This window comes from Diabrotica undecimpunctata, chromosome 10 (genome assembly GCF_040954645.1).
Source record: "Diabrotica undecimpunctata isolate CICGRU chromosome 10, icDiaUnde3, whole genome shotgun sequence".
Taxonomy (NCBI): Eukaryota; Metazoa; Arthropoda; class Insecta; order Coleoptera; family Chrysomelidae; genus Diabrotica; species Diabrotica undecimpunctata.
Genome location: NC_092812.1, coordinates 35,639,979 through 35,660,355, shown reverse-complemented (window position 1 = coordinate 35,660,355; position 20,377 = coordinate 35,639,979). Strand labels below are relative to the sequence as shown.

Sequence of the window (20,377 nt, the reverse complement as noted above, 5' to 3'; positions counted from 1 at the left end):
AGTTTTACAAGTCTCTCGTTATGCAGTCTGTGCACGTGGCCTGTCCATCTTAGTCCGAAAGTCCGTGAGGTCCGAAAATTTTTCTAAGTATTTTTCGTTCAAAGCGTCTGAGCTTTTCTTCGTTTGCTTTGGTCATGGTCCACGTTTCGCATCCGTATGTTATTACAGGTCTGACGATGGATTTATAGATTTTTATCTTTGAACTTCTTGTAAGATTTTTTGATGTTATGATCTTATCCAGTGCGAATAGACAGCGGTTTGCAGATTGGATTCTGTCTTTTATTTCTTCAGTAACATCGTTGTCAGCTGTGATTACGGTCCCCAGGTACTTAAAACGTTGTACTCTTTCGAAATTGAAGGTGTTGACCGTCACATTTTGTCCTATTTTGTCTCTTCGTGTCGTTCTATTTATACACATATATTTCGTCTGCTCTTCATTAATCTTCTGCCCTACTTCACTTGTTGCTCCTTCTACCTTGTTGAAGATGTCTTTCGTGGATAGGATGGAGTCTCCAACGAGATCTATGTCATCTGCATATACGAGTAATAGCTTGGGACCTTGAACCGATAGCAATTCTGTTTTTATTTCGGCCGACCTCATGGCTTTCTCTAATACAAGGTTAAAAAGTAGTGGAGATAACGCATCACAAAAGTAGTGGAGATAACGCATCACCCTGTTTGTCCACTGTTGATTTCAAAGCTGCCAGACAGTTTATTATTTACACGTACTTTAGATATTCCACCCTCCATACAGACTTTGGTCATCCGAATGAGTTTCTTTGGTATGGAGAACTCCGCCATGGCATTCCATACTTGGCTGCTTTCTACGCTCATATGCCTGTCGAAAATCTATGAAAAGATTGGGTCTGTTATACTCCCATCCCTTTTCCAGAAGTTGTCTCAGCGTGAATAGTTGGTCTATCGTTGATCTGTTTGCCCTAAAACCGGCTTGATATTCGCCTACCACATTTTCTTCATAGGGGATTAGTCTACTAAGAATGATGTTTGAGAGGGTTTTATATGCCGTGTTTAGGAGTGAAATTCCTCTATAATTCGCGCATTTTGTTTTGTCCCCTTTTTTGTGGACGGGCACTATTATGTTATCCTTCCATCGTGCTAATATCCTTTTTATCATATCGTGCTGGTAACTTTTTTTATTGCTAACACAAAAAGGTATTTGACAATTAAAAATTTAACAATTAATGTATGTAGGTATGACCTCCTCTTGCATTAATATCTTTTCTCATACGATTAGGTATATATCTAACTAAATTCGCTATTGTTTCTTGTGGGACGTTAAGCCAGTCTTCTTATACTGAGACAATAAGCTTTGGGATCGAGTTTGAGATATGAAGTTTAGCTTGAACTCTTTGTTTTAGCTCATCCCATAAAAATTCCAGTATTTTAGTAAAGTATCCAGTCTTCTCATAACGTTTGAACACTCTTCAAACCTATGCGCGTGTTATATCCAGTTGTACAGCAACAGCTCGCTGGCTAAGTCCGTTTCCTATTAATTTAATAACTTTTGTCTTTTTTTATTTCATTTGTCTACCACACTGTCTGTTTTTTGTTTTTGTTTGTTCTATGAGCGTCATTCTGTCTGTTCTATGAGTGGATAAGAGAGAAAAGAAAAGTGAGGGATGTTAGACAAGAAGTTGCAAAATGGAAATCGATATTTGCCGGACACAATATAAGACAAAAAGAAGACCGATGGAACAAAATTCTTATAAGTTGGAGACCGTGGGAATATAAACGAAGCAGAGGAAGGCCCCAAATCAGATGGGCAAATGATATCAAGAAGCACATGGGCTCTAGGTGGATGGCTGTTGCTTCTAGATAGCTCTAGCTGATGGCTAGAAGAATGGAAAATGATTGGGGAGGCCTATGTCCAAAGATAGACCGAAGAAGGCTAATTAGATAGATAGATGAGTGTCACTTACATCTCTCCCAGCTAAAACAGAAAGAAAGTGTGACAACCAATTGCAAAAAGCTTAAAATCCAACGAAATCATATACGTAATGGGTAATTTTAATGCCAAAATTGGTAAAAAGCGTAGATCAGATCTCGTAAAGGACTATGGCTTGTAAGAAAGCAATGTTTGATTTTTGCCATTATATGATAGCAACAAACACTGTCGGATGTTATATTAACGCAGGCGTTTGTATATACTTTGATATTGACACATCCAATAAGAAACCAGATAGATTATTTTTTTGATAATAAGAGATTTCGAAACTCCGTCAATAAAGTAACAACATATCCTGAATTTTACTAATTTAGATGTTAATAAAAGAAAAATCAAAAAGAATATAAACAATTACATAAAAGAAATGGAAATAACCGAAAGTAGAAATTCTTTCGGAACATGTGACCAAGATACTAGAAGAACATAGTAGTAAATAGATTCCAGAAACAACAATGGTTGATGGAAGAATGGCTACACTTTATTCAACAAAGAAGACAATGCAAGGGCATAGCAGGAGCATACAGAAGACAACAAAGAGAAATAAATCAAAAAAAATATGAATGGTTAAAGAAAAGTTGATGGCAAATAGATGTTCAGAAATAGGAGAATTAGAACAAAAACATGACATATTCAATTTGCAGCAAAAGAAAGTTGGTGTAGTTGTTAGCGCATATAATAAAAAAAAACCACTAACATTGTAGTAGAAAATACTGTAAATGGTATCATTGATAAATGGGAAATTGTATAAATATGCTTCAAATTTCTTCTAGTCTGTAAAAACATCTACAACATATCGTTACTTCTAGTTAAAACGGCTACAATGATTCCTAGATTGTTTCAGGAATAATAATTCTGTAATTATCCGAACGTGCCCATCTCTCCAGGTAATTTGTTGAAGGTGACGTGGAAAATCAGAGTTATTAGGCATAATTAATGATCCTATTGCTTTCCAAATAAGGATGATATTGATCCTATACTACTCAAATTCAAAAATTACTGTAATTACACTAACAGTCTCCCCACTTTTTTTATTTACGAATTTTTAATATTGAATAAAAGAATAATTATCTATATTTAGTAATAACTGACAAGTAACGTCAAAAAGCCATTTATAGATGATGGATGTTTGACCGTTGCAAGTCTGTGCAGAGTTAACTGCTGTACAACATATTGGAAAAAAATTGAAAACTAATCTTCGAGATATTTTGCAACAGTAAACATACATTTGCCAATGAAACTCAACTACTTAAAACATATAAATCCGCTTCCTGATTCTAATAGTCGTTTGGATCTTTATTTACCTAATAATTTGTTTATTTAATTTTTAACAGATAAATCATTTTACGATAATCAGTAGTTTAGTTATTAGTGGTGATTTGATTATCCGTAAGTACTTTTATCAAAATATATACGGTTTCATCAAAATCTCACATAATTACGAATTTCAATCCAGTCATACAGTTTCGTAAATTAAAAAGTATTTAACAATAACTTGTTTAATTCTTTGTAAGTAGGTATATTTAAAAAACCCTTAGAAGGGCTACATTAAAATAAATGTTTTCGGAATAATAATTCCATCATCAGGTTAAAAGCATGTTAACATGCCTAAGCCACCAAAATATTAGGGTAAACCCTTTACAGAAGTTAAAGTTGCCAAAAAATATATATTATTGTTAAAAATGAAGGATGTTTAAGATTTTATTTCATTTAACTTTAGGCAACATATAACCATGTTTCACGTGAGTACCAGCGTCCGTAGGGTAGACCTCTTCAAACGGACTTCAGCTGGCAACTAGTGGCAAACTTCTTTTGCCTCTTTTTAAGGTTTTCCTGGAGAGTCTGATTATTATCTTGTTCCTGATCAACTGTGGTCATATGGAGACTTACTTCTTCGGTTAAATTCACTTTTTCTAAAAGCTGACACTGGCTTTGTTCCTATAGTTCGTTCAGAACAACTTGGGGTATAGTATAGAACCAAAATCATTATGATAGTCATTAATATACTAGCAGATATATTGTGGTTCATCATTGAGCTTCAGATCGTTTGATTAGTAATATTTCTCCACTAGTCGCGGTCATCTGTTACATATACTGCTTCAGTATACTATCTGTTAAGAAGCTTTCTCGTAATGTCTGCACATTTTTGTGAAGATCTGCCGCGTTGGCGTTGACTCTGATGCCTTCCTTGAGCCACCAACCGCTCCATTTTGTGATCACTGTGATGGATATAACCAATTAAAATTCTAGAGTAAATTGGATTTAGTTTCTTCTATAACAGAGGCATTCGTACGGCGAACCATCCATGAAATTCGAAGCAGTCGAGTTCGTATCCACATTTTAAAATCGTCTGATTCTTTAACTGTCCATGTCTAAGAACCAAAGTACTTGGGGGTAAAATTGGACCGTACTCTCAAATTTAAAAGTCACTGTGAATACACAAAGGCAAAGATTTTCTCAAGAAATACCATGATACATAAGCTGACTGGAAGAAATTGGGGAGCTCAGACAAGTGTGCTAACATCATCAACTGTAGCTTTGTTTCTATGCAGTAAAAAGCTAACGCTATAAACCAGACCTAATAATATCCGGGTGCTTGAAACCTACTCTAGTTCATAACTTATACCCGGTGATCGAAATTGCTCCTGCAAACATCAGAAGGAAAGTGATTTCTGAGGTCAAGAAAAAGAAGCAAGAGGATGACCCAGGCGATCTTATGTTGTGTAGCATTTGTAAATTCCTTGGTATATATTGAAATCTCGTCGTGTATATGTATTATATATTAAAACACCAAAGAATATTTTTTTTAATTCCTCCTTGCGTCGCCGAGTCGATATAAACCATTTTAAAGTTGTTTATATTTCACAGATGTGTATTTCCTCGGTATTCTTTGATCGAAGCCGCTTTGAGATATTTTGCGCGTTATAAATAGACAAAAATATTCCAGTTTATATGTTTTGTTTATGCTAAGTTGGACGAATGAATTTAAACGATAATTAGACCACTCTCGCTGAGGCGTGGTCAAGAGCGGTAGGCTTCAGCGTTAGTCCAAATTTTTCGTCGAATTTAAAACGTTTTCTCGTTTTTTGTCCCTTTTTATGGAAAATAAGTAGTTTTGTGAAGTTAATAGTAGCAGTTCAATGTGTAGTTGTAGTCTAAGTGAGATTTTGAAAGATAACCACAAGACTTCTCTTTTATTTACAATATACAATGCATAATATCCATTCCATTGGAAGTTATGATCCGTTGATGGCTCTCTCTGCAATTTTTAGAGTTCTTAAAACAATACAATCTACAATATTCATCATCGCCTTAATTTCAGGCTTCTTTAGAAATACCTCTTTTTTCCATTTTTATTTAGATATGTGGTTTTTATTTCTTTCTTGTCATATTTCTTTGTGTTGGTGTTCAACACAAAAAAATATGACAAGAAAGAATATGACATGAATGAATGGCTTGTATAATTAAATATTATCTTATAAAACGGTTAAAACTCTTTCGAAAATAATTTTCGTTCTGTAGGTCTATATATCTAACAGAACATCTATTTTATGAGTTATACTAACTGTTTGACAAAAACTTAGGTGTCACACGAATACATTTTAAAAATAATTATTTGTTTTAATTGACAAAGATTTTTATGCTTCTATATTTAGGAATTCCTTACAGCAAATTGAATGTGTACATTTATTATATCAATGTTTTTTCATTGAAACAATACTTGGCAATTCAATTCAAGATTCTAATCACATAGCTATTTTTAACAATACTGGTTTTTCTAACGATAATAACAATGGAAGATTTGTTTTCTATATTTATTGGTTCAGAAACAACTAAACATTATATAATTGTTTATTTTTTTATTAATGTGGTCGAGACCTTGAAATCTTTTTATATCTTTCTACATTACAACAAATTAAAACACATTAATTTTAAAATTCTCAGTTTTAAGAGATGTTGGTGATAGAAAACATGAAAAGAAATGAAAAAAGACAAATTGGTAAATAGTTTTGACTGCATTATCAAATTTTCTTGTTCTTTTGACATAATTTGGTAAAGCATCATCTTTGGAAAGATTAATTTAATTATTAATTTTAAAAGGATTGATTTAATTTAATAGCAGATCATTTAATGTAAATATTATTCAGGTATACAAGGCCTAAAAGGTCGAGCATCTGACTTGGTAGGCGAATATGGACAAGAAAAGAGCAATGCACGAGGCGATAGGTTTTAACAGTTATGATAATAACAAATACCTGGTTTAAACCACACAAGAGGAGCCTTTATACATGAAAGGGACCAGGACATTATCCACATCACATAATCAGAAATGAAATAGATTATATTCTAGTACATAAGAGATTCAAAAATAGTGTCAACAGAATAATGACATATCCTAGTGCAGATATCGGTTTAGACCTCAATCCTCTAATTTCTGAAATCAAAGATAAGCTCAAATAAATTTTAAAAATCCCAAAACACGATCTTAGAAGAAGATCTAAGTAATTAGCTTAGCAAAATAATGTATGAAAACAATAGTGTAGAAATATGGAAAACGTTTAAAGATACTATCTTACAAATAATTGAAAATCATACTAGAAAAAATGAAAGGTACAAAAACAATGGAGAGCCAACGAAATTCTTTAATTGATGGAGCAGAGAAGACGACAGAGGAACAACAGGGAGGAATATAAGAAAAACCAGAAAATAATAAAACAACAGATAAAGATCGCGAAAGAAAATTGGTTGGAGGATAAATGTATTAAAATAGAAGAGTTAGAATATAAATACGACATATTCAATATGTTCAAACAAAACAGAGAAATAGCTGGCTTCTATTATAAGAAAACGCCTCATACAATAATTGTAGACTTGTAAAGAATATAATAATAATAGTTTTAAATAACATTTAACATAAGATGCCGATTGACCATTTACCTACTATGCAATTCCCACTAAGAAATTAAATAATACCAGATCATTTAATTTTTAGCCATCAACAAAAATGTAATACATGATATTGTTCTGAAGCTATTTTCTTGTGGCATTTTAAAGTAATTACTATTTAAATGGGAATAAGCCACAAATAAAGGTTAAATTACGTTTATTGACGTTTCAATTTCCACTTCGGAAATCGTTCTCAAAATACAAACATTAGTAAATTAAACAAATTTTTGTTTTTCTGTTATTTAGTGAAAAATTCTTCTAATAATTTAATTTTATCTGACTCATTTATATTGACAATTCAGACATACATTATACATTTTAAAGTAGACGACTTTAAAATGATATTGCCAATATTGTTGAGTTGCGCTCCTGGGACGACTTTACTTATAGATAAGTTCATTCGATTACATGAAATCAACTTTAACTTGAGAATGTTCATCAGAAAAGGTCATAGCATGTAATTCGTCTTTAAACAGACAAATAAATGCCATGATGACAGTAAAATTCTCCTGTTAGTGATTTCATAGTAAATTATGAGGGAAAAACCAGGAAAAGCGTAATTTAACCTTTAATTGTGGCTTATTCCCATTTAAATAGTAATACATGATGACATAATACTTATTCGATGGTAATACTATCTTCACAGATATCGCCGACGCAGTACATATTTCTTTGTCGATAACAGTTTTTAGATAACATGAATCATTTTTCAATGATATTTATGTGGGTGGAAACTTATTCGTTTAATAATATGTTCTTGTTATGGCATAAGTTTTACAAGAATGGCACAAGAAGAATTCTTTTAATTAATTCACTTCTTACATCTTCGGCACCAAAATGGCTGTTGGGCAGTGTAATGAAATAATACGATACACAAAATATGCAACGAACAACCGTTATCAACACAATTTGAAGATATAAATAAGAATAAGTGTATATAAACCTTAAATTTTAAAGTCAGCTTTATGTTCAATTGAATAGTTCAATAGCGAATTTTTTATACATGCAATACACTTCTAACCTTAGTTGTTGTATCTAGTATCATAAATTAATGTAAAGAAATTACTTCTAATAGAACACATGCATCGGTGGGCTGTGCTGATCGTGTGAAAATTTATTTTATTATAAAGACATACCTTTGAGAATCCAATATTAGGTGTTGGCGTTTGGTGTAATCCTACATCGTGGCATTTGAACGCTGAAACCAAAAAAATCGTATTTGTACACAGTATAATTATTAAGTAATGCTTATATTAAAACATTAAATGTGGATAAAGGTTGCATTTGTTTCACCGAGAATGTGAATTAGCATATAAATACCAGATGCGCCTCTTATTCTTCTATACGAGTGATTTAAATGGTGACAAGTGCATAAATATATAACGAGGAAAATATGTATACTGTTCAATAAGTTCACATAATCTATATACAAGATAAATGTGATTTAATTTGATTAAATGGGGTAGAAAAATAGAAATAGAAATAGAAAAAAAAAAAACCTTTTTTTTTGTAGAAAAATATACCACAATTGCTAGGCATGATTGTCAAAGTTCAGGTCATGGCGGTAGCCTAATTATTTTTACAAATAATGATGTCTCTCCGGTAACATAATATGACTTTCTATTGAATGAAGCCTTTTTCATTAGTTTATAACAAGAATATGTATATACATTCTTTGCATTTATAGATCACCTAATTCTTCGACGTCTTTGTCACTGAATATATCACCAAGTACAGAAAAACCTATCAAAACCTATCAAACTATCATATGAATTGGAACATTATACTCGGTATCAGTGTTCTTACAGTGTGCAAGTGGTCTATGGTACTAAAATGTTTTGTGAATCCAGTCTGCTCGATAGGTTGATAGAAATCGAGCTTATGTATTAGGCGGTTGGTTATGATTTTAGTTAGTAATTTATACAGATGTGATAGCAAGGATATTGGTCGGTAATTCTCGATGTTTGCTTTGTCTCCTTTCTTGAATAGTAGAATGACTTCGGAGTTGGTTCCATTTTTCTGCCACCAAGTTTCAACATTTCAACTGTAATGTTATCCTCTCCCGGACATTTATTCGTTTTTAGTTCATTTAGGGCCATTCTTATTTCATAGTCGGTTATGTCCGGTATTTCTTCTGAGCCGGTGTTAATTATTGTTCGTTCAATACGTCGTTGTTTTGGTTGTGTATTTACCGAGTATAATTTAGTGTAGAATTTTTCAATGGTTTCGCTTATTTCCTTTCTGTCTCGGACGGTGACGTTTTTCTCATTTTTTATTTCTATGATTTTTGTTATGCCACTTGAGTTTTTTGCTTCCAGACTTTCATATTGCAGTTATCTTGTATTATATCTTTTATTAGATTGTTAGTATAGTTTCTATGATCGTCATAATTTCTTTCGTCACGTTTTTGTTTAAACTTTTGAAGCTGTCCGAAGTTCGATCTGTTCTGTTTCGTCTTTCTTGGAGTAGTTTAATTGTATTAGGTTGAAGTTTAGATGTTTCGGCTGTTTTCTTGTTTGAGCATATTTTCTTAACCGATGGTGTTACAGTTACTTTTATTTTATTAGCTAGTCCGTTTATATCCATTTGTTTCAGTGTCTCTATTGATTTTAGTCTTGTGCTTAGCTCTTTTTGGTACTCCGTTTGTTTTTGAAATAGGACATCGGTGGTTGGGTATCGTTCTTGTTTAATAAGTTTGTTTCGTTCTACTCTCGTCTGTATTTTAATATTCGCTCTAACCAATCTATGGTCACTCCCGGTATAGAATTTGTTTAGCACTGTCACGTCGGTGTTTTTGTTATTGGAGAGTATGTAGTCTATTTCGTTCTTAGTTTTCTTGTCTGGGCTGATCCATGTCCACTTACGTTGTTTAGATTTTTTTAAGAAAGTGTTAAGACAAAATAAATTTTCGTTGTTGAAATAATTGTACAACATCTCACTCCTTTCGTTCCGGTTGTCCAGCCCAAAGCGACCCATATATTGTGTGTCGCCCTCTTCTTTTGTTCCAATTTTTGCATTAAAACCTCCTGTGATTATTACGAAGTGTGATTTTTCTTGGTTCATTGCTGTTGTCAGATCCTCGTAAAATTCAGCTTCCTCGTCTGTTGAGTTTCCTGTCGGTGCATATCCATGTATTATCTGTAAGCTGTATCTTCTGTTCAAAGCGATGACAAGATATAACTCTGTTTGATACTGCACAGAACTTCGTTACTTTATAGGGAGCTCGTTTGTTTATCAGGAACGCTACACCGCCTATGTGATGATTTTCTACGAAGTTTTTCTGGTATAGCTGGTGACCAGATTTTAAGATGGTACATGCTTCTCCTGGTAAGCGAGTTTCGCACAGTCCATTATATTCCATTTAATATTTGAGAGCTCTTGTTCTGGTTCGTCAAGATGTTCTTGGGTTCTCATAGTTCTTATATTGTAAGTGGCTATACGAAGCAATGATGGGTAGTTTTTCTTATTAGATTCAGTCGAATATTTGCCTCCTCCAGAATCCATGAGGCTGACTGATTGTTCAGTATGAGATTCTGAGTGTATAACTCTACTCACCTAGGGTAATTTCTTATTGATACTCGACATCTTCAACTTGGGAGGTTTTAGCATATTTAAAACGCCACGCTTGCCGAGCGGGTTGGCGAGTGATTCTATACAATCCCTAAAATCAGGGGATTGCCACTTCCGCCATCTACGCCGTACTGAAAGTATTCTTCTCCGCCGTATTCTTCACTTTACCAAGCACTAAACAATAATCTTTACACTGCCACTATTTTTTGTGACTATGCCAAAGCTTTTGATTGTTTGAATCACGACATTTTGATAAAAAAACTAATGTTCTACGGAATTAGAGGTATTTCTCTAAATTGGTTCCAATTTTACTTGGAAAATAGCAAACAACTCGTTAGAGCAAATGATACTGACTCTAGTCACAAAATCATTGTAAGTGCAGTACCACAAAGTTCAGTATTGGGTGCTCTACTTTTCCTTGTCTTTAAAAATGACATCACTAACTTAAAAATCGATGGAAACAATTTTCTTTTTGCTAATGATACCAGCATCACCTGGAGGAACTCTAATATTGTAACTCTTCATGCAACTATAACTTCTTATCTACTTAATATAAACAGTGCGACTCTAATTTACTCTCTTTTAATGTGAATAAGGTAGTAGCATTATCCTAGAAAGGAGCTCTTACTTTCTAAGATAATGCTAGAATAATCTAGAATAAATATCCCAGAGTAGCAGTGGGTCAGTTTTTATTTAATGCTGTAAATTGAAATCCTTCACACATTTTACTCAATTATTGAACCAGTTTACTTTTTTATCTGAATTAGTTTTATTCAACAATTTAAATTTTTCTTACAAACAGATAATTATGAAATATACATAACACCTCAATCAGTATTTTGAGTTTTAAAGTAATATCCAAATTATTATTATATACCAAAATTAAGTTGCAATTTAGGGAAACCTAATTCAAATTAAAGAGATAATCATCTGTTATTGATCTGTAATCCATTAGACCCATTTTTAACCTTTTTATTTCTTCTGCCTTCATCTCTATTCTTTCATATAATTATTTCTCTTTCTTTTGTAAATTTGGATTTTAAATCAGTTTTTCTGGAGATTGTTTATTATTGTGTGCCCTCTGTTTTCATTTATTTCTTTGTGTACCTATTTCTTTCTAACCTCTGAAGAGTTAAAAAGAAAATGAAAGCCCAAACCAACAGAAGTTTGTCTGTCATTGAGATATGTAATAGCATATGTCAACCCTAAACGCAAAGTTAATAATTTGAGAGCTCCATGTAAATATTATTTGTCTTACAGTTACGAATACTAATATGAAAGAGTCCAAAAGTATAAATATTAAGAAGGGTCTTCAGACTACAACACTCATTTAAATCTAATAATAATTACATCTTGAAAACCATTATCTGGAACTATCTTGAAGAAAATCATAAACCGTTTTTTTCCGTAAACAATACGGTGGCTACTTGAACTAAGAAGTGTCACTTAAAACGCTTGCTTCTGTTTAAATAACTGAATATGATATGCATAGCCAGCTGGCAATTATTCTAGTAATTATCATTACACGGTACTGCCCAACGAAGTGAATGTAGGTACGTTTAACTTTGAAATTGATTAGGATCTTTTTATGTAAGTAAGGCAATTATTAATTATTTATTTAAATACAGTTTTGTAGCGAATAGCGGAATTTGTAATTAAAATCAGTATTCAGTACTTTACCAAGGAATACTATATCAGTCGTATTGTCAAACTGTTATAAAAACAGGTCCAAATTGGAAAAAAAATTACCGACTACCGAGATTCCGTACAAAAATTTCAAAATTGTTATCACTATAAAACAAATTTGATATTGAAGGTAGATTTGGTAAAGATCTTCCAAAAAACTCACTCGTTTTTCAATTATTAGTTAGTTTATGCAGTTTTGTAAACAGTTGTTAAAAACAGTTCTCCAGGAATAGATAATGTACATTTATGTTGGCAAATTTACATAAAAAAGAAAAAGAAACACTATTAAAAATTTTTAATTAAATATGGCAATCAGAAGATATTCCAGATAGTTGGAGAGAGTACCGGGGGATTCCCATACTTAAAACAAATCGATATTCTGATTAGGCAGAATCTTATAGAGGTATTTCGTTATGCTCCTGGATAATAAAAACAATGGAAAGAATGATAAAACTTAGGCTCGAAAGATGGTTAGAAAAAAATAATAAAATATCACAAACACAATTTGGATTTCGAAAAAATCATTCTACTGTGGAAGCACTGAGCCACTTGGTAACAGATATTAGTTTAGGGTTTACGTCAAATTCTTCAGTAACAGCTCTTTTATTAGATGTTGAATCAGCATACTTCTTCTTCTTCTTCTTATGGTGCCCTATCCAATTAGTGGATGTTGGTGACAATTCTGGCATACTCCTCTCGGTCTTGTGTGGCTCTAAAGACTGCATGGGCATCTAGGTTTGTCCAATCCCTTATGTTTTTAAGCCATGAGTATTTCTTTTTTCGGATACCCCGTTTTCCTTCTACATTCCCTTCGATAATAAGCTTTTAAGAACTGGTACTTGGAATTTCGAAATATATGACCCAGATAAGCAGTTTTTCTTCTTTTTATTATTGGCAGCAAATCTCGTTCTCTGCCCATTCTAAATACCCACATTTCAAAGGCATCCGATCGGTTCATCACATTGGCCTTTATGGTCCAGGCTTCTACACCATATAGCAGTATAGAGTAAATGTAACATTTTACAATGCAATATCGAAGCGTTAAGTTAAGGCTGCTACTGCTTAGCAAGGTTCTCATATTAGTAAATGCTGTTCTGGCTTGCCCAATCCTGCTACGTATCTCTATGTCTGGATCTAGATCCTCAGTTATCCAACTACCGAGATATCTGAACTTGGGGACCTTTTGGATGTTCTTATTGTTTACTCTTATATTTAATTGCATATTTCGTGTTCTGCTAACCACCATTACCTTCGTCTTGTCTATATTGATCTTCAAGCCCAGTCGTTCTCCTTCTGTGTTTATTCTATCTATTAGAACACAAGAAATATATGGAAAGAAGAACCAGAGAAAGAAGGGCAAGTTACCAAGATGCAAGACGGAGGGCAGATAAAATATGCCGAACAGAGAAAAGAAAATACGAAAAAACTGGAAGTCTTCGAAAGAAAAGTCCTAAGAAAGATATTTGGACCTATTAACGAAAACGGAATATGGAGATCCAGGTATAACCATGAACTCTAGCAACTGTTCAAAGAGACACCGATCTCAGAATTCGTTAAACTTCAGAGACTTCGCTGGGCTGGTCGTGTAGTAAGAATGGAGACAGAGAGATTGCCGAAAAGAGCCCTTGATAGTAAAATGCATGGCGCAAGACCAAAAGAAAGGCCACGGAAAAGATGGGAGGATGAAGTGGCAGCGGACGCGCAAAATTTGCTAGACGTGAGAACCTGGAGAAGATCGGCGCGGGACCGACAAGGTTGGAGGCATAGTTTGGGGGAGGCCAAGACCCGATTTGGGCTGTAGCGCCATTGGAGAGAGAGAAAGAGAATACCGAGATCATGGCCGAACAAGAAGAAGATGAAATTTTTTGTATAAATATGCAAAATCCCTAGATATTTGCATAAATTATGCAATATATGCATTTTGCATATTTGTCTAAGTCTAGTTATCATCAAATTTATCAAAAGCACTTGTTAGGTATCAAATGGTGTCACAGAAAAGGCTTCTTTTTGATAATTTCTCTGGTGTTTTGTTACTACAAATCAAACCATGCCAAACCACTCACTACGTCCAGCGAATATTTTGATTTTGTTTATTGTTTAAATGAATAAAATTTGTTTAAATTGTTTGAATAAAAATTGTTTAAATATTGGTATCGAGACTTTCTGAACACCGTGTAATATTCCTAATACATTTTTAATACTCATCGTATTTGACAGGCTATGAGACAGTCTCCTAAAATAAATAATTACTGTTTGAAATTGGATAGGGTAATTAGTATCTAATGATTATAATAAAGTACCCATAATCTGCACTCCGCCGCGTTACATAATATAAATTTTCCATTAATGAGTAACAGATAAGGTCGAAGATGAATGTTTTACTCGATGAAAAACTGTTGGCCTCGTGAGAAATAATCTTAGAATATGTACATTCTAAGGCTTAATAATTAATTTTCTAGTATTTATTGTACGACCTCTATGCGAAATATATATACACCCTATATATAGAAGATATCCGGCGGTTTAACAGGATATGTAAAGCAATAATTATATCTTTTTGTTCATCTTGGTTAATTTAAACGACATAGAGCCAACTACTATAGTGACAACTAAGTGTATGTACTGGATTTATATGTTTGAAACTTTATATAAATATATACAGGGTGTCGCAATCAAATTTTTTACAAACTCTATCTCGATATCTAGAGCTAGATCCATAATTTACGTTAGTGAATTAACTTAGATAAAGAGAAGGGAAATAAACACTCAAAAGATAGAAAACGCATTGAAATCGCCAGGATCGTTCTAGAACTCGTATTCTTTATTAATCCATCCATGAATATTATAAATAGCAGAGGGCTCAGGATATTTCTTTGTTTCACTCCTCTTTATAGGAGAAAACCTGATTTTTCTCCCCTGATTTGTATTTTCGCTTAGTATTTTAATATGTAATAATAGGGTTTTGTGGATAATATTATCCACAAACATAATATACAGGTATATACAGGAATAAACTTATTTTAAAGTAACATTGTGGCTTATTCCCAATAAAAATAGTAAATTATTTTATGGATATAAATTAAACTTAAAAAATTCACAAATACATAATATGAATTTACTTTGAAATATGAAACGGCCCAACACCGAAAAGTACAAATGGATCTACTGATTAAGTAAAGTAAGTAAACTACTTTACATGTATTAGGATTTCAAAAAAGTTTCTTGTAACGTATGGTCCTAAAGTTTTGGGAAAAATTTCACCTGGTCTGATTGAGAAGCAAAATGCATTTAACAAAGAAGGCCATGGAATTGAAATATCATCAGTTACTGACATTTAATAAACAAAGCAGAATATTTTGGTTTGTGCTCTGCAAAATGTCTTATAAAATTAATATTCGTCGAGGTGTTTATAATATGGTTGGGCGAATGTCGAAATGAGATATTATTAATATTTATCGAGATCAAAACATAAGCAAATCGACAATTTATCTCACAATCAGAGAATGTGAAGAAGGGATACCATGTGTTAACTTGCGTAAAAGTGGCCAACCGCGGATTTTGAACCATATAAGAGAGGCAAGACTGATTGAATCAGCTAAGAACAAAATTATGGTTTCACAGCGAAAACTGGCCAGAAGATTACATGTTGGAAAGACTACAGTATACAGGACCCTATCGAGTAATAATATTATCTACCGGAAAAGAAGGAAAGCTCCAAAATACACAGAGGATCAATTAGAAAGAATTCCGAGATGTTGCCGCGCGTTAAGGCGAGTGCATTTCGTCAACAAGTCGAAACTTTACCTTTGTACCGAAAGCAGACAATCCCCCAACCTACCTCAGGCTCGTCCAATTGAAGAGTTCTGGGCAATATTAAGTCGGAAAGTCTATAATAACGGATGGGAAGCACAAAATCAGGAACAGCTAAGACGCCGCATATATACAAAAATTAGAGAAATTGCGCCGAGGTCGTCCAAAGGATGATGCAACGTGCCAGGGGAATTATTAGGCAAATCGAAAATAATGGTCCCTTATCTGTCATTAGAATTTTGATTTATAATAAGGATAGTTAAGTTAAATTGTTGAATAATTTAATAAAAATATAAGATTATTGTGGTCAGAGTTATATGCTTTTGAATTTTTTCCCAAAACTTTAGGACCATACGTTAAAAAGTTTAGGAGAGATGGGGATTTGGCGCATTCGTTTAGAGTTTAGATTGGCGCCTTTTTTAAGAGTTTGGATTGGCGCCTTTTTATGAGCTTTTAAAAGTTTGTGCTTTGCCCGTGAATATAGAATATTATTCCCCAATGTATAGTCCCCGCAACTTTTTTTTGTTTTTTCTCAATATCTGCTTAGACTTTTCATCGATGTTTTACATTTTTCTGGAACTCTTACCAACGAACAATCATGCCACAAAAGCTAAATGTGGTTAGCAGGTGGTTTCCTCCAGTTCGAAGTTCCAGCTACATTCTAACATCCTTCGACGTTTTGTGATTTACACAAAATTAAGCCCAAAGTTTGAGGCTTCATTACGCTTATATGACTCCCAGAGCATGGAAGATTACACAAAATGGTGACCAACATAACCAGGTCATAACAGCTATCATCCATCGAGAACTTACATTGATATTCTTATCAACGACTAATCATGCAGCAAAAGCTGAGTGTCGTTCGCAGGTGGTTTCTTCCAGTTCGAAGTTCCAACTACATTCTAACCTCCGTCGATGTTTTGGGATTTACAGAAAATTAAGCCCAACGTTTGAGGCTTCATTACGCTTACATGACTCCCAGAACATCGAAGGTTACACAAAATGGAGACCAATGGAACCAGGTCATAACAACTATCATATATCGAGTAATCTCATATAGGAAAGCCTTCTACGCGCACGCCATGAAAATATTTCCTGATCCACTATTGGATAGACGGAGTAACACAGAATGCTTAGAAACCGGAAAATCCAAGCAAGGGACAGAACAGAATAGCGTAGAAAGCTTGAGAAGATCAAGGCCCTTTAAGAGCTGTAGCACCATAATAATGATAACTGAATAGACAAAAAGTTGTTTGAATTTTCAAATAGCGTTCGGATTGGATGTTACCTTTGAATAAAGATAACTGTTTAGCTTCACATTTGGAAAAAATAATAAAAATAGTCGATAGACGGACAAGATTTTACAAAATATCCTTCGAGTCCTATCCTTTTTATTAGCCTCTTAAATTATTTAAATTATAGCACCATCTTTTTCTTGGTCTGCCAATACTTCTTCGTTCATTTGGTGACTTATCTCGTACAATTCGTACTATCCTATCATCTGCCATTCTACTAATGTGTTCGTTCCACTACTGTTTCCGTTTTGTCACCCATTCATTTATGTCTTCTATATTGCATGCTCTTCTTATGTTTTCGCTTCTCTCCCTATCCAACAGACTTTTCCCTGATATTCGTCTATTCGACTATTTTCATCTCTGTTGATTCTAGTAGTCGTCTCGTTTTATACGTACTGCTTGTATTATTTCGTCCATTATTATATTAAAGAGAAGTGGGCTTAACGGAATATATAACCGGAACATAACAATCCGGAATAACCAGCCGGAAATACGAAACGTAGCGGGGTTTGAAGTGGTAAGCCGTTTCAATTACTTAGGTTCTGTTATCACAAACAATGGTGGGTACGAAGAAGAGAAACGTCGACGCCTTACAATGGCCAGATCAGCAACGGTCAAACTTACTAAAATCTGGAAAGATACAAACATAACCAGGAACACGAAACTGCGCCTAGTAGGGACGCTTATCTTTCCTATCGCTACCTATGCGTCAGAAACTTGGACCATTAAAAAATCCGACTCACGAAATGTGGGTATACCGTAGAATGATGCGCATACCTTGGACAGCACATCGCACAAATGTCTCAATATTGACAGAACTCGACATCAATACTAGGCTTACCACAATCATTAACCAAAATATATGGAGGTACTTTGGACACATTACCAGACGAATGGAAGGCATGGAGACGTTGGTGGTTGAAGGCAAGGTAGATGGTAAAAGAACTCGAGGAAAATCGCCTCTCCGATGGTCAGACTAAATAAAGTGCGCTACCGGTTACTCTCTGTCTGAGGCAGCACATCGCGCCCAGGAGAGAGAAGAATGGATAGCAACCATTCATCAAATACCATAACGTCACCACATCCTTACGAAGGATAAAGGATAGAGGAGGAGGAAAGCTTAACGAGTCACCCTGTCTGAGACCGCTTTGTACTGGTATACGTTGTGCTAGTTTTCTATTTATCTTTGTCTGTATTCGATTATGGAAGTAGATGTTTTCGATGGTTTGTATAATATTGATTGGTATGTTTTTTTTATACAGTAGGTGTAAGACGTCTTCGACTTGGATGCGATCGAAAGTCTTTGTCAGGTCTATAAAACATAGATATGCTGGTTTATTGTACTCGATAGCCTTTTCTGTGATTTGTCTTAGTACAAATACGGCGTCTACGCAGGATCTTTCGAATCTGAATCCTTGTTGTTGTAGCATTTGTAAATTTCTTGAAATCCCCTCGTATATGTATTAAATTGAAATCCCCTTATGTATGCATTATAATAACGAAGAATTTTTTCAATGTTTCTTAGTTCGTATCTTTTAATTTAAAACCCAAATAATCTTTCGTTCTTTTTACGTCGCCGCCGTCGATAATAAATCATTTTATTGTTTGTTTATGTCACAGGCGCAAATTCTTCAATATTTCTTTGTTCAAACCGCCCGATATTGCGTTTTCAAATTAAGAATTTACGTCTTAATTTCCGTTGTGTCTTGTTTATACCCAAAGTGTTTTGTTTATTCTAGCTTATGCGATCGATTTTTGGAGATAATTTCGTCACTCTCGCTGGAGCTGCGGTCAAGTCAAGAGTGATATGGTTTCCAGCGTTATGTCCAAATTCTCGTCGAATTTGTAGTTTCCTGTTTTTGTCCCTTTTCCGGGAAATCTTCGTTTTACGTTATGTAAAACAATTTTTAGTAGCAGTTAATAATGTGTATGCCGTCCAATTTTACCTGTTCCTGATTTTTAAAAGGCAGAGTAATAAGTTTTGTGTCCAGTGTCGGCTTCGGCTTCAAATGGTCGATCAAATTCACAGTGTAAGATCCAGTCCCTTTTGTTCGTGTGTTCGTGTCCAGAGAGTCCAACTCTAATTTCTGGCCTCAGGAATTTAAAGTGTAATTTTTGTGAAATCCAGGTAACTCTTATTTGTGTTTAAGTTTTAAAGTAAAGACAGACTTTTTTTTTACAAAAATTGCTTTCGTTAAAATTTAAAAATAGTAATATTTAAAGTAGTAAATTTTATGGTTTGTTTTTAGCTGTCATTGTATTTGTTCAGTTTTGTTTTAAATTTAATGTTAATTTATGACAGCCCGTTTTAGCATTTTTAAAATTGATTTGTTTTGTTTTCTTTAAAAGAAAGGTTAACTTACATGTAAATTTTGTAAGTTTTTGTAGTATCTCCAACTCCTGGAATTTGTAAACAGATGACACATGTGAGTTTTTTTTGTATTTTTGTATTTTGCAGCTATTGTTATTATATTTTTGTATTGTCTTATTTTTGTAACTGTTTGTAGTGACACAAAATGTTAAATTTTGTTTCTTAACATTTGTTTATTTTTTTTTAACTAACCCTTTTTTGAGTTTTATTTGAAAAAGATATGTTTTGCATTTCTAATAATTATATCTCAAGTTATAACTATAATGGTTATGGTTATAATTAGGCACCTTGAAGTGGCGGTCTTTATAAATTACTAGAGGTGTTTCCTGTTTCTTTTTATTTTGTCCCAAGAGATTCATGACCGTTTGTTTCATATTTTTGTAGTTGCCTCAATCCAAACTCTTTGATATTTTTTACTTATCCACGACTCCAGCTCTCCTAACAAACCCTGAGTGCCGTTCGTACAAGTAGCGTTTATTTTGCTTGCCTTATCTTCGCCCCAGTAATTTCAGTCCCCAATTTTCTACCCCTATTAGTAATACCCTATGGTAGGCAAAATATTTCGTTACATTGTTCATCTGATAAAATTGTTAGTTTATTGATTTAGTTGGTTAGGACTTTTGTGGTAAGCTTAAGTGCGGTGTTTAGTAGATTTATACCTCTATAATTGTTGGGGTCTTCTTTATCTCCTTTCTTTAACAATGGTATTATTATGCTGTTTCTCCATGCGTCTGG

The 20,377-nt window shown here is 33.7% G+C and overlaps 1 protein-coding gene across 1 annotated transcript in view; it reads right to left on the bottom strand.

The window, feature by feature from the left end:
• The window catches only part of dysf (neuronal PAS domain protein dysfusion), a 375,458-nt gene that overhangs the window by 167,004 nt on the left and 188,077 nt on the right, over positions 1–20,377 (bottom strand). Inside the window, exon 4 of the mRNA XM_072546055.1 lies at positions 8,047–8,108. Within this exon, the coding sequence (XP_072402156.1) occupies positions 8,047–8,108 (62 nt within the window). The remainder of the gene's footprint in view (positions 1–8,046; positions 8,109–20,377) is intronic.